This window comes from Mus caroli, chromosome 6 (genome assembly GCF_900094665.2).
Source record: "Mus caroli chromosome 6, CAROLI_EIJ_v1.1, whole genome shotgun sequence".
NCBI lineage: Eukaryota > Metazoa > Chordata > Mammalia > Rodentia > Muridae > Mus > Mus caroli.
Genome location: NC_034575.1, coordinates 35182351 through 35195638, shown reverse-complemented (window position 1 = coordinate 35195638; position 13288 = coordinate 35182351). Strand labels below are relative to the sequence as shown.

Here is a 13288-nt window from a genome sequence, read left to right as displayed (position 1 = left end):
ACTACACTGAGGAGCCAAATCCCATGCTACAAGCAAAAGAAAGTTAACAGATGAAGACTAAGTCTGTGCTGAGGCATGTGGTTTTCCAAATCCCTCTAGAAAGTTTCCCCTGAAAGGAACCTTCCTCCTGCAGAAGTAGAAGTTCCCTTCCTCTTTTTGCCCCGCCTGCTCCTTTGACAAGAGCACTGAACAGGAAGAAGTATGTGCTTGGAGATGCTACTAAAACAGAGAGGATGTGAACAAGGACATTACCCATTACCCAAGCAGGAGCATACATTCAGAAGACAAGGAACCCTGCTCTCTGCACCGAATACCTTATCAAAAAGACTCCTATTTGTATGCCAACCCAGACTTCCAGAAAGAGATCAGGTAAGTCAGTCTTGTCAGTCTGTCTGTCTGCCTGCCCTTTGTTCATCTGACATACTTGAGACTGGAGCTTTTATAAGTGAAATTAGCATTGCAGAGACTATAAGCTTGTGAGCAAGGGTCATTTCAAGACTAAATATTCTTGAATTGTAGGGAAATTACTCAGTAGACAGGATTTATGAAACCACAAATGGAAACAAGGTTAAGACCTAATCCTAAAGTATTTATGAAGAACAGTTTCCTATCGGTGTTCTGGACATGTTTGGGTTACCTCCTTTCACCTGTCAGTGGAATTCCTGACTTCCAGCTCTCCCCTGAGTATTCTGAGAAAGACTCAAGGTTAACTAAGGCCAGCAGTTTCATCCCCATATTCTGATGATGTTGCTCTCATCCTCACAGATCCCTGAATCCCCATCATCATGAACTGGCACATGATCATCTCGGGGCTTATCGTAGTAGTGATCAAAGTTGTTGGAATGACCTTTTTTCTGCTGTATTGTGAGTATTTGTGGAAGCTCCCCCCCAACCCCAGCATCTTTGTTGTTTTATTCTGCTCAGAATGCCAGATTGAGTGTAAAGGTTCAGTGCCCAAGTTCTTCCACATTGTCTTCCCATACTCTAGCAGACACATGGGATCAGGTTCCATGATCTACAATGGAGACACACAACTGACTATAAAAATAAGAGGCTTTACTGGATAATCTAAACTGGAGTATTTAGCCTGACTTTTTATTGTTGCTATAATTTTAAAAATTACTGTTCTAGTTCAACCCAATAAAGCTGTATGAAGAGCTAACTATAAGAGCAAGATTTAACAGAGAGGTGTGTTCGTGTGTGTGTGTGTGTTGTACATAAATTCTTCTCAATAAATTTATTAGTACAGGGAGCCTCGTAGTCAAAGATTTAGTTCTGAAGCCAGTAGGAAAAAATGGAGGAAGGAAATGTGGGTAAATTGCAGCAGTTGGGTAAGAGATATTTTCCTTATGACCCAATGTGAACATGTAATAACTATAACGGGCTCAGAAAAGATACACAAGTAGGTAAGAGAAGGGTGAATATACACACACCCCACGGAGGCAGAGCTCAGTGCTTCCTCCTGTGGTCACAGTTTCCTGGCATCCCCTGTGGCTCATTTGCTGCCTTCATTTGCAGCCACACTGGAGCTGAGCCACTAGCTGGTTTTCTTTGCAGTCCCACAGGTTTTTGGCAAAAGTAATGATGGCTTCGTCCCCACGGAGAGCTACGGAACCACTAGTGTGCAAAATGGTAATCTCTCTAGCATCCAGCCTCTATGTCCTGAATTCTAACAGTTCCTATGAATTTGCATACAGATGCTACACCAAGGTCCTGTTCTCCTTTACAAGTGTGAAAATGAACAGAAAACTCATTGATCACTGTATCTTCCTGATTTTTCCTCTATTGGTACTAAGGATCAAATGCAGGACGTTGCTCATAGGAAGCACAAAGTCTAGTACTGAACTACACCCACCTCAACCCCTGTATGGAATTTATGATCCTCAGTTTTCCTCCTGGGCTTGAGAATGATTCGTGTGGAACTACTATAATATATTGTAAGTGAATTTCATGGATTCTTACAAGGAATTGTTACAAACCAAATTCTATCCAGGTGTGGTGGCCCAAACCTTTAATCTCAGCACTCAAGAGGCAAAGGCAGGTAGATCTCTGAGTTTGAGGCCAGCCTAGTCTAAAGAGTGAGTTCTAGGCCAGCAAGGGCTACACAGAGAAACCCTGTCTGGAAAATAGAAAAGAAACAAAATTCTAGCATTAGAAGATAGTTCATCTGGTAAAGTGAATACATGAATGAGGACCTGAGCATATATCTCCAGCACATAAGAAAAAGTCAAGTCTTTGCCATGTGTGTCTGTAACAGCAAGACTGGTGGATGGAGACAGAGCTGGGAGAATCCCTGGTACTCGTTGGCCCCGTCAGTGTAGTTGAATTAATGAACTCCAGTTTCATAAAGAGATCCTGTCTTAATACATGAGATGGACAAAGATTGAAGAAGGCACCCAGTGTCAGTCAGTGGTCCCCTCACACACGAATGTAAACACATCTTCACACACATGTACATACATCCACTTAGACATGTACATACAATCCATACACACAAACACATGCACAGACATGCTCACACACAGACACACACACAAAAGAATTCATGTTCCACAAAAAAAGGGCTAAGCATCATTTTGTGAACTAAAAATTATGCTAGACTCACCATGGGATAAGAATAAAAACAGATTGGTAATCAAGCCTCATTTATAACACAAAAAAATTAATGCCATATGTTTCACATACAGAGGCCATGGTATTTCTAGTCCTACCTCTCTTCTATTTGATTTGTTCATTTTTATGTGTGTGAATAATTTATCCTCATGTATATATGTGCACCATGTGCATGGGCTACCTATGGCTGCCAGGACACTGTATCCTCTGGAACCAAAGTTACAGGTGTTGTGAGCCAACATGGGGATGCTGGGAACTATGCCATCGCTCCAGCCCCAAGCCCACTCTTCATGCAGCTTTCTGCAAGGACTCCCTGCCACTGCCTCTTAAGACATGGGCTACAATTGACATCTTTAGGACCAAAGTAGAAATTTCTAACTTAGAGTTTAGAGCTGTGACGAAAGGATGGACCATCTAGAGACTGCCATATCCGGGGATCCATCCCATAATCAGCTTCCAAACGCTGATACCATTGCATACACTAACAAGATTTTGCTGAAAGGACCCAGATATAGCTGTCTCTTGTGAGACTATGCTGGGGCCTAGCAAACAGAGAAGTGGATGCTCACAGTCAGCTATTGGATGGATCACAGGGCCCCCAATGGAGGAGCTAGAGAAAGTACCCAAGGAGCTAAAGGGATCTGCAACCCTATAGGTGGAACAACATTATGAACTAACCAGTACCCCAGAGCTCTTGACTCTAGCTGCATATGCATCAAAAGATGGCCTAGTCGGCCATCAATAGAAAGAGAGGCCCATTGGACATGCAAACTTTATATGCCCCAGTACAGGGGAATGCCAGGGCCAAAAAGTGGGAGTGAGTGGGTAGGGGAGTGGGGGGGAGGGTATGGGGGACTTTTGGGATAGCATTGGAAATGTAAATGAAGAAAATACCTAATAAAATATTTTAAAAATGGACTATTATAATATCAAAGTCTCAGAGCTAAGGAGTACAATAAAATATGAATGCTCATGCCTGTTTTAACAATAAGAGTTTAAGTGACTAGTTGGCATCTGGGTAAATGAAAGTAGTCTTAAGCATAAACAACAAATAACCAGGGCCCCTGAGCAGATATTTCAATAGCCTATGGAGCCACTGAAACTGTCTGCTCAGACAGCTGGTGCATCCAAGTGAAAGGAGCCCCTTAGGGGCCATTAATCTCCACAGTTTGTATTTTAAAAAGTGAACTTCTACTCTTAGAGGAATCTCTAGATCCGTTACCTATTTCCTTATCTGCTGCAACTCTCTGTATCCTGGATCTGCTTTACTCAGTTATCATCCATAGAGCTGAGGAAATATTTATGAGAAAAGCACCTAAAGGTTGCCCGGGATGATAGCCTCCCATAGAGGGTTTGGACTCCAGAAATAAAGGGAACAGCCAAACCGCTGTGGGGAGCTGGGAGTAAAAGTATGTGGGCAACAAAAAAAATAGACTTGGAATTATTTATCTCCCCCTTTCTTTTTCTTGGGAGAGGTCACAAGGGAGGATGAGAGTGAGCCTGGGAGAACTGGGAAGTGAATGTGATCACAGCATATTATGTAAAATTCACAAATAATCAATAAAAATATTCTGTTGGGTAAAAAAAATAAAAAAGGTGCTTCAAACAGCCTTCTGAAAACAGTGTCAAACCTGTATATAAGAAAGGAGTAATAACCTACCTGGGTGGGCTTCTCTCTCTCTCTCTCTCTCTGTCTCTCTCTCATTAATCTCCTAAGCATTTCACAGCTACTACCATAATGGTGGAGGGACAGGTAGATAGATAGATAGATAGATAGATAGATAGATAGATAGATAGATAGATAGATAGATAGATAGATAGTAGGACTTGAGTACCACACATAATAGATTGTGGTTACAGTTAAGTGGATGCTTCAAAGACAGTGTTTTTGACAATTCTAGTTCAGAGTAGCCAAGACTCTTTTCCTCTCCATAGTATCTCTTTCAGCTTCTTCTTCTCTTCTTCCCTCCTTCTTTCTGCACCTTCCCATCTCAAATCTGCCCGCCCCAAATAGGGTTTTCATCAAGTATAGTGGTTTTTCTTTCCACCTCTGGATTGTCTAGAATATCAGGGGTGTTTAGAAACAAATACTCAAAATTCAGCAGCCCACAGCCTAATGACTGTTGTTCAATATATAGTAACCATCAGGATTTCTTTTCATTTCAGTCTCACAGATTTTTGGGAGAAATGATGAAAGTACCATGCCTACAAGGAGCTATGGAACAGGTATAGTGCATGATCCTGGGCTCATTCCACCCAGTTGGTAGTCATAAGCTGGCTTCTCAAGGGGTTTTCCCAACACCTCCTTTCTTGTGGGACTTTTGTGCAAAGGTACCCTGAAGAGCTTTCATTCCCTTTATGTTAGGGACAAGAAGGCAGACTAGAGTGATGAAATTTCTTCCAGAATTGGGAAGAATTTATATCATGATGTAGTTACAAAGAAATGTGCTCACACTCCAAACCACTAATCACATGTATTCCTTCTCTGTCTCTGTCTCTGCTCCCTCCTCCCCCTATCTCTCCAGTCTGTCCCAGAAACTGGGATTTTCACCAAGGAAAATGCTTTTTCTTCTCCTTCTCCGAATCACCTTGGAAAGACAGCATGGATTATTGTGCAACACAAGGATCCACACTGGCAATTGTCAACACTCCAGAGAAACTGGTAAAGCATTAGGATGCTATAAGAAAATAGTCTGCCCTACACTTGCTGCAGTTGGTGGAATCTATGGAACAATTTGGTGATGTAAGGGTAGGTTGATGGTTAAGGAGTAAAGATGTGCCTAGCTAGGAAGTTCACAGTCCTTGTTGTAAACCTGAGATTGGAAGGTTCTTCATTTCCATTTAAACTAGAAATCTAGATCTTTTTTGTTGTCTTCTCTATAAACCAAGCATCAGGCTCATACTCTAGGGATGTACCAGGACATTTGAAGTGCAAGAATTGGCCAAAGATCTGAAGAAGCAGCTTAAGGACCATGAGGATAGCTCAGTGGGTAAAGTCCTGTGCTACCAAGCCTGATGACCTGAATTCAGTCTCAGAGATCTGAGATTCACATAATACAAGGAAAGGAGTAACTCTCATAAATTGTCCTCTGGTCTCCACAGAAAGACTGTGCCACTCAAATGTGAGCACATATATATGTATAAAATAAATAAAATACATACATACATACATACATACATACATACATACATACATGACATATGAACCTGCTAAGATGGCTTAGCAGATAAACTTTCCTGCCACTGGACCTGATAAACTGAGTTCAATCTCTGAGACTTACATGATCTCAGAGAGAACCAGCTCCCACAATTGGTTCTCTAACCTCCAAAAGTGCCACATGTATGATTGTACAAATAAATATATACATATAAGCTCACAAAATACACTAACACAAAAATGAGTAAATGAATGAATGTCAAATATAATAAAACATAAGTTACTGAAAAATTACAGAATATTTTGTGAGATGCTAATGTATATAGTAAAAAAGAAAGATATGAGTTACTAAGATATTAATGTATCATTTCATTGTACATAAGAAAAATATGTTAATATAATTAGTAATGTGAAAAACAAAAAATAAGATAAAAGTTTGCTAGATTATGAGAAGTGAAAGCTTTGAGGCAAGATAATAAGAGTATATAGCTGATCCCATGTAAAAGAGATTTGCTTTTGACCTTGTTTACTGATAAACATTGATAAAATGCAACAGAATACTAGAGACTGTTGGACTCATTCTACTAAAGGTTTTAGTTCTGTCTCAGGAGGACAGCCGTGACAGTTACTTCATTACATTTTTTCTAAGAAGATTTACTATTGTTCGTGTGTGTGTGTGTGTGTGTGTGTGTGTGTGTGTGTGTGTGTAAAACATACTGAGTTCATTTAGAGTTACTCCAAGTGTTGAGAGATGACTACTTGAAACTGGATTTTTAAGGTACTATTCTAGCAGTATAATAAAACCATCTCCTAGTATCCTCTAAAAAAAAAAAAAAAAAAAAAAAAAAAAAGATAAAAGTTTGCATTTTACCTTTGTGATAATGAAAATAGACTAATACTATGTAGCACTCTGTTTATTGTATCCTTTTACTTTGTGATAGCCATGAAACATATTATCATGCATATTTTATGCATATGCAATGAGGAAATTAGAGAAAAGAAATGGTTGTGTGTGTGTGTGTGTGTGTGTGTGTGTGTTCATGTGGGCACACATGTGCCACAGCCTCACCTTCAATCTTCCTTGAGTCAGGGTGGCTTATTATTCACCAGTACATAGCGAGGTTAGCTTCACCCAGTCTTCTTCCTGTTTCTGCCTCTCATCTTGTCATAGGAGAGCTGGGATTACAGATGTTCATTGCATCCCTGGGATTTCCCATGAGTTCAAGGAATCTGACCTCAAGTAGTCACACTTAGACAGCAGATGCTTCACCAACTGATATACCTTCTCCACCAAAATAAGCTATCTGACAAAGATCATATATATAAACATTAGAACATTATATTCATCAATTTATAGTTGTCTCTTCTTCAAACCTTTACCATTGGTTAGATGCTAGGTACTAGACTATACACTATTCATATTTTTCTCCTCTATCCCTCTCTCCAAAAAAAAAAAAAAAAATCATCCTCTGATGGGGCAGAATTTTCAGGAAGGCTGTCCCTGAACAGATGACCAAGGTCAGCAATCAGAATCCCACAAATTCTCTAGGATGAAGCACTCAAGTGGAAAAGCAAGATTTTTTAGGTAGCAAGAGAGAATCAGAGAATGGGGGAGAAAACAGAGGGTGAAAAGAAGAAAGAACGAGAAAACTTGAGCCCTCCATTTTCTCTACTCTCCATTTAAGTTTTGGTGTACCCAACTCCCACCACACTACTCTGCCCAGCCTCCTCTGCATATTGACTACAGAAAAAGATCACATCGTTGATGCTTTGCTATAACTCTCAATACATTTTTGTTCACTTGATATAACTTAATTGGGAGTGTGAAATTTTCTAGATTTGATGAAAATCCTACAAAGAGAATCATGCCAGACATAAAATGTGTATGTGAAATGACCTGTTTTTGACTGTGGTGTTTTCCTTTCCCATTCCTTCTGCTTGACTTCAGAAAACAATACTGACATCACCAGGGTATTTATCAATAATGTAAGTTCTTCATCCTTAACATTAGTTTCTGCACCAGAAGCTAGGTACTCTGTGTTTGGTCCAGATATCCTACAAAGTCGCAGAACTTCTCAGGGATTAATGGCAAATGTCAGCATCAGCCGGCGTCTAATCCGTGGCTGCCTTCCTGATTCGCAGAAACAGATCAACCATTGACCACCAGCTCGGGATGCAGAGGTGAAGAGCTCACTGATGGACTTCTTTTTTTAATTTCTAGAAGTATCTTCAGGACATAGCTGGTATTGAGAATTACTTTATTGGTTTGGTACGTCAGCCTGGAGAGAAAAAGTGGCGCTGGATCAACAACTCTGTGTTCAATGGCAAGTACGTGAACAGCCTGCATTTCTCTGAAGATATTTACATAAGACAAAACCTGAGATAGCTGAGATAGCTGATAGTTCAGAGACTTAGACAGGACTCTGTTCTACTTTTCTAGTTGCTTCCAACCCATTTCTTTGCTATTTAACTTTTATTCTTTTTATATTCTATTTATATATAATATTTTATATTATAATGATATATTATATATTATTGTATTAACATATTATAATGTTATAATTATATTAAATTATATATTATATTAATATATTATCATACATTAAAGCTGCTACTGTACCTCATATGATAGTTCATAGACCATTAAGCTATTTGTCATGTCATTTCCCCAGATATAGCTCCTTCATTAAAAAAAAAGGTTATTATGTGCCTAAGCCTTATCTGTGACTCAAAGTTGAACCTATAACCCTCAAGAGCCCTTCAAGGCATCACTCCACAGAGTCAAAGTTTGCAGGAGGATGTAATATTCCAGTATTCATATGGAAATAATGAGTCAAACAAGGTCCAAGCTAGGTCTCCAACCTGTAAATGGATTTCCTTACAGGGGGAGGAAAATTAATATCTACTCAGTATCTACTCTCCATCAGGCACTGTGCTGTGCTGTGCTAAGCATGAATTACCTCTTAGTGTGTTCACTGGGAAGCCATGTAGAAAGCTTTCATTAGTCCCAAGCTGTTGCACTGAGTGTGAGAATGTGTTAGAAATGTGTTGAGTTTCATATACCAACAGAGCAGAGCCATCATTTGATTCTACAGTCCCTTGATTCCAAATAGCATGCTACTTTTTCATGAAATGAGGCTTTGCAGTCAGCCCAAAAGGATCTGAATGACAGAAAGGGAGTATAGGAATGCCAACAGTTAACTTCACCAAGTTTTTCCTAGAACCAGTTCAAATCCAGGAAAGGATTTAAAAAATCCCTCTCCTCCTGCCCTGCCTTGGATCTCCCTGTTATAAACATGCATCCAGTACTAAAATATGATTAGGGTGACAGTACATGGGATATTTTCAACCTAATATGAGCAAGTGAGACCTAGATACTTGGAATCTGTGAATGTTCACAGGAGAGTTGAAAGAAAGCAGTGGGTGTGTGGCTGGATTGGTGACTGTGTATTGAAAAGCAGGGATTTAAGTTGGGATGAAAGACTCAGTGCCAAGGAGGAGGGTGTGTGGTTTCATGAAACTGCATTCCCTCCATGCACAGTTCCCATGAGAACCTCACGTCACAAACAGTTAAAATCAGAATAGAAACCAGAAGCCTAACCAAGCTTTCTCTTTTCATTTAGTGTTACCAATCAGGATCAGAACTTCAACTGTGTCACTATAGGTCTGACGAAGACATATGATGCTGCATCATGTGAAGTCAGCTATCGCTGGATCTGCGAAATGAATGCCAAATGATCATAGATCTCTACAAGAGTGAATTTTTACAGAGCCAGCAAAGGATATTAGTTGTGACTGAAACCAGCCCAGGAAATATAGAGCATCAAAGACTGTGCCCATCTTCCATAGGTGGAGTTCCCTAATGAATCCTCAAAGTCAATTTGTTACTCCACAAACATCTTCACATAGTAAAACTCCCTTTCTGACCAAGTATTCCCTAAGACCACACTTCCTGTGAGAGGGGACTGGATTCTACTTATCTCCAGACAGAGCCAGGTTTCTGGAGATGAAATCAATATGGAAATGCAGTCTGTTTCTGTAGAGCTGAGCCTTTTAACTAATCAGTAGGGTTTTGTCTGTTGTCAGAACTATTTGATCCTTAGAGAACATGCCCACGCCACTGAGGAGTAACTGCTCATGGAACAGATATGAGAACTGTTAGGAAGCACTACGGGCAGAAGATTATAAACTTGGCTTCACAACCTCCCCCATTCCAGAAAGACTCCCATTCCCATACACCATCTTAGAAGCAGAGGTCCTTCTGAATTGGGGGAAGGACCTCTACAGCTCGACTTGGAACTGAACAAATATTGAGGGAATGAAGAAAGTTCTGAATAGGACAGAGATAAGCAAGGAGGAGAAGGAAAGAGATAGGAAGAAAGGAGAAGTGGGAAGGAGGGGGAAAGGAATGATGGGCAGGAGAAAAAGCGACAGGAGGAGCCAGGAAAAACACTCAAGCTAAATTTTTTTCAGGTTTTGGATAAAAGTCTATTGTAACATATATAATACCTTTTCATTAGAAGAGAAAAGGCAAAATTGGGGACAAATGGACACCATGAGAGATGAAGCAGAGGTTAATTTGATCACAAGGAAAGAAAGGCAGGAATGAGGTTGAAAACTTTTTGGATGCCTTGGCTGTTATCTCAAGAAGGTACAAGCTGCATAAAGTATAGGAGAAAAGAGATGTGCTGGTTATTTTAAGTAGCAAAAATTAAACTACAGAGAAGCCTATAGAAAGCTAAAGGAATTAAAACCATCCAATAATCAATTCATTATTTTCAACTAATAGTAATATGTACATGCATTACTAGTCAAAATAAATTGTAAATTCTGTTATTACAATACTAAGTTATTTTTATAGTTTCTAGGTTTCATATTTGGTGTATTAGCAGATTTATATTTTAATAGGACAATGTACTACCTATTTAAACCTGCTTGAAGAAGGTCATCAGAAATGATCTAGTAGATACTGGAATTGCATTTGTACCCAATGAGCTATGTGTTCTCTGATAGTCTTAATACATCAAAGCTGGGACAAGGTGGGCAGAATCTATGGTAGGGAGAAGCAATTGTGTTCTAACCAGAGGTCAGACCCATAACTCAGACAACAGAAGGGAAATCTTGGTTCTTTTTGAGAAAGGGGAACTTTCATTGCCACACTTCCTATATTATGACAGAAGAGTTGCAGACTCCTGGGGTCAGGAAATGAGGACATCTAGTGATTTCTGTGGTTGAAGTCTGAATCTCCCACAAGATGAGAAGTTACTCATGTACATGTTCTTAAAGAAGCCTGCACAGGGGCTGGCATGAGAAAAAGAATATTCAGGGACTCTGTGTATATTGTTTCAATTACTGGGGAAGGGACTCGTGAAGGGTAAATAAATGTGGCCTTTGTTAGGGAGCAGTGATATGAGTTTTAAGATGGGATTAATAAGACTTTGGGTTGGAGTTTTGACCTAAGTTCTAAGATACTTTCCCTTACACATCAGGCCCACTAGGTATAGTCTTTATAGCTTCATTAGAATATGAGTAACATGTCCAAAAATTTTTGACAACCAGGAATAGCCACTAATTACCCATTTGAAATGTACAGCTCAATAGGTTTGGTGCATTCACAGTAGTTTACAGCCATCACCTAAAAAACAAATCCTGATCTACTTCCCGTCTCTACAGAGTTCTTTATGCTGGCTGTCATATGAATAGAATCATACAATGTATGTCCTTCTTTACTACTTCCTCTGTTTAGAATAAGATTTTCAAGATTCACCCATGAATTTCAGCATATCGCAGTGTCCCAGTCTATATCTTGAGTGTCCCTGATAGATCAAAGGCTCATTCCCTAGGATTGTGATATTGGAATGTGGTAGAGCCCTTAAACTCCTGGAGTTGATTTAGGTCCCTGAGAGTGTGCTCTCTCTGAGGACAGTACTATCCTCTGCCCTTTCATTTTGCTCCCAAGCCAGGAGTGTTTGTCCTCTATTGCATGCGTTTAACATAAAGTGTGGTCAACTAATTAGGGATAGAAATCTCTAAAACCTTTTGATAAGTTATGTATCTCAGGTATGTGTTACAGTGGTACAAAGCTTGTTATCACAATCTGTACTTCATTCTATGGATGAATACTATTTCATCTGCTTATTCCTTCAATGGATGATCAGTATTTTAGCTTTGTACCTGTCAACTATTATAACTATTACAAACATCCGTTTCTCAAGCATACACTTAGGAGTGAGACTGCTAATTTGTCTTGTTATCCGATACATTATTTAAAGAACTTTCTGTCTTCAAAAGCTACTGAACCATTGCACTTTCCCATCAGGAATATGTATGGACTCTAATATTTTCTATACCCTTGCCAATATGAACTGTTACCTAACTGCCTTGCTTTATGCTAATGTGTTCCCACGGTTATTTTGATTTGTATTTCATCTCCATTCTTTATCATCTTTCTTGTACTTTGAGTAACCTCTTCTGCTGAGAATTATGTTTTTCTTCATATTGGACATTTTAATTTAAGATGTAAGAAAAGGATATGGTCATATCAACACATCTTTTTTTGTTAATAGCCTTGAGCTCTCAGCCTCTTTGTAAAAGTCTAGAAATACCTCCATAATTGTGTCTTAAGACATGCTAAAGATGAAACTCAGCACATTCTACATACTATGCTACCTTTCTAGCAATAAGTTTTAGTGTCCTTCCTTTGTTTTGGGTTTTTGTTTTGTTTTGTTTTGTTGTTGTTGTTTTTTTTCTGGTGTGGGGTTCTTTTTTAGTAAATTTTATTATGAAAAGGTTGCATATAAAAAACTTTGCATATAAATAAAAACATCACACACCAAAATCAACCAGACCAAAAGTCTATACAAATAAATGAATTTATATATAATTAGAAATGACATTTGAACTGGAAGCTGTGTGACTTTCCATTAAATTTTACACTTCCAGTAGTGAATATATTTTAAGCATTTATCCACCACTCAAGCCAAAAAACATGACAGAATTAGAACTTTATAAAATAGAGACATTCGGGCACCTACCCTGCCAGAGGAGAGGTATCCACGCCACCCGGGAGGGCTTTGCCAGAGCATCTGCGGGAGCCTTCTTCCTTCCCGGATCCCGCCAAAACTAGTCTGCACAGGTGAAAGTGTGGACTACAGAAGCTAACAGCTTCTGGGACAGGCCCTATTCGGGTCTTCGTCTTCTGCCAGGAGGCAAATCTGAACAACAGATATCTGTGGACCTTCTCTGCAAGAGAAGAGCTTGCCTGCAGAGAGTGCTCTAACCTCTGAAACTCAAGAGAGAGCTAGTCTCCCAGGTCTGCTGGTACAGGCTAACAGAATCACAAAAGGAACAAGCTCTAACCAGAGACAACTATAACAACTGACTCCAGAGATTACCAGATGGTGAAAGGCAACATAAGAATCGTACTAACAGAAACCAAGACCACTCACCATCATCAGAACCCAGCACTCCCACCTCAGCCAGTCCTGGGTACCCCAACACACCTGAAAAGCTAGACCC

General features: G+C 39.6%; 1 protein-coding gene across 5 annotated transcripts; it reads left to right on the top strand.

The window, feature by feature from the left end:
• The first annotated feature begins 202 nt into the window (after positions 1-202).
• On the top strand, positions 203-12604 carry Clec5a (C-type lectin domain containing 5A). Of its 5 annotated transcripts, XM_021165655.1 has the most exons (7): positions 205-369; positions 766-864; positions 1558-1632; positions 4780-4839; positions 5139-5275; positions 7992-8098; positions 9394-12604. In XM_021165655.1, exons 2-7 carry the CDS (start codon positions 786-788, stop codon positions 9506-9508), a joined length of 573 nt encoding a protein of 190 aa, XP_021021314.1. In that variant the 5' UTR covers positions 205-369; positions 766-785; the 3' UTR covers positions 9509-12604. The 5 variants fall into 5 exon arrangements, with proteins under 5 accessions (XP_021021317.1, XP_021021314.1, XP_021021318.1 ...); XM_021165658.1 differs by lacking the exon at positions 1558-1632 and having other exon boundaries at positions 203-369; positions 9394-9703; XM_021165659.1 differs by lacking the exon at positions 1558-1632 and having other exon boundaries at positions 216-369; positions 7995-8098; positions 9394-10759.
• Positions 12605-13288: the final 684 nt, after the last annotated feature.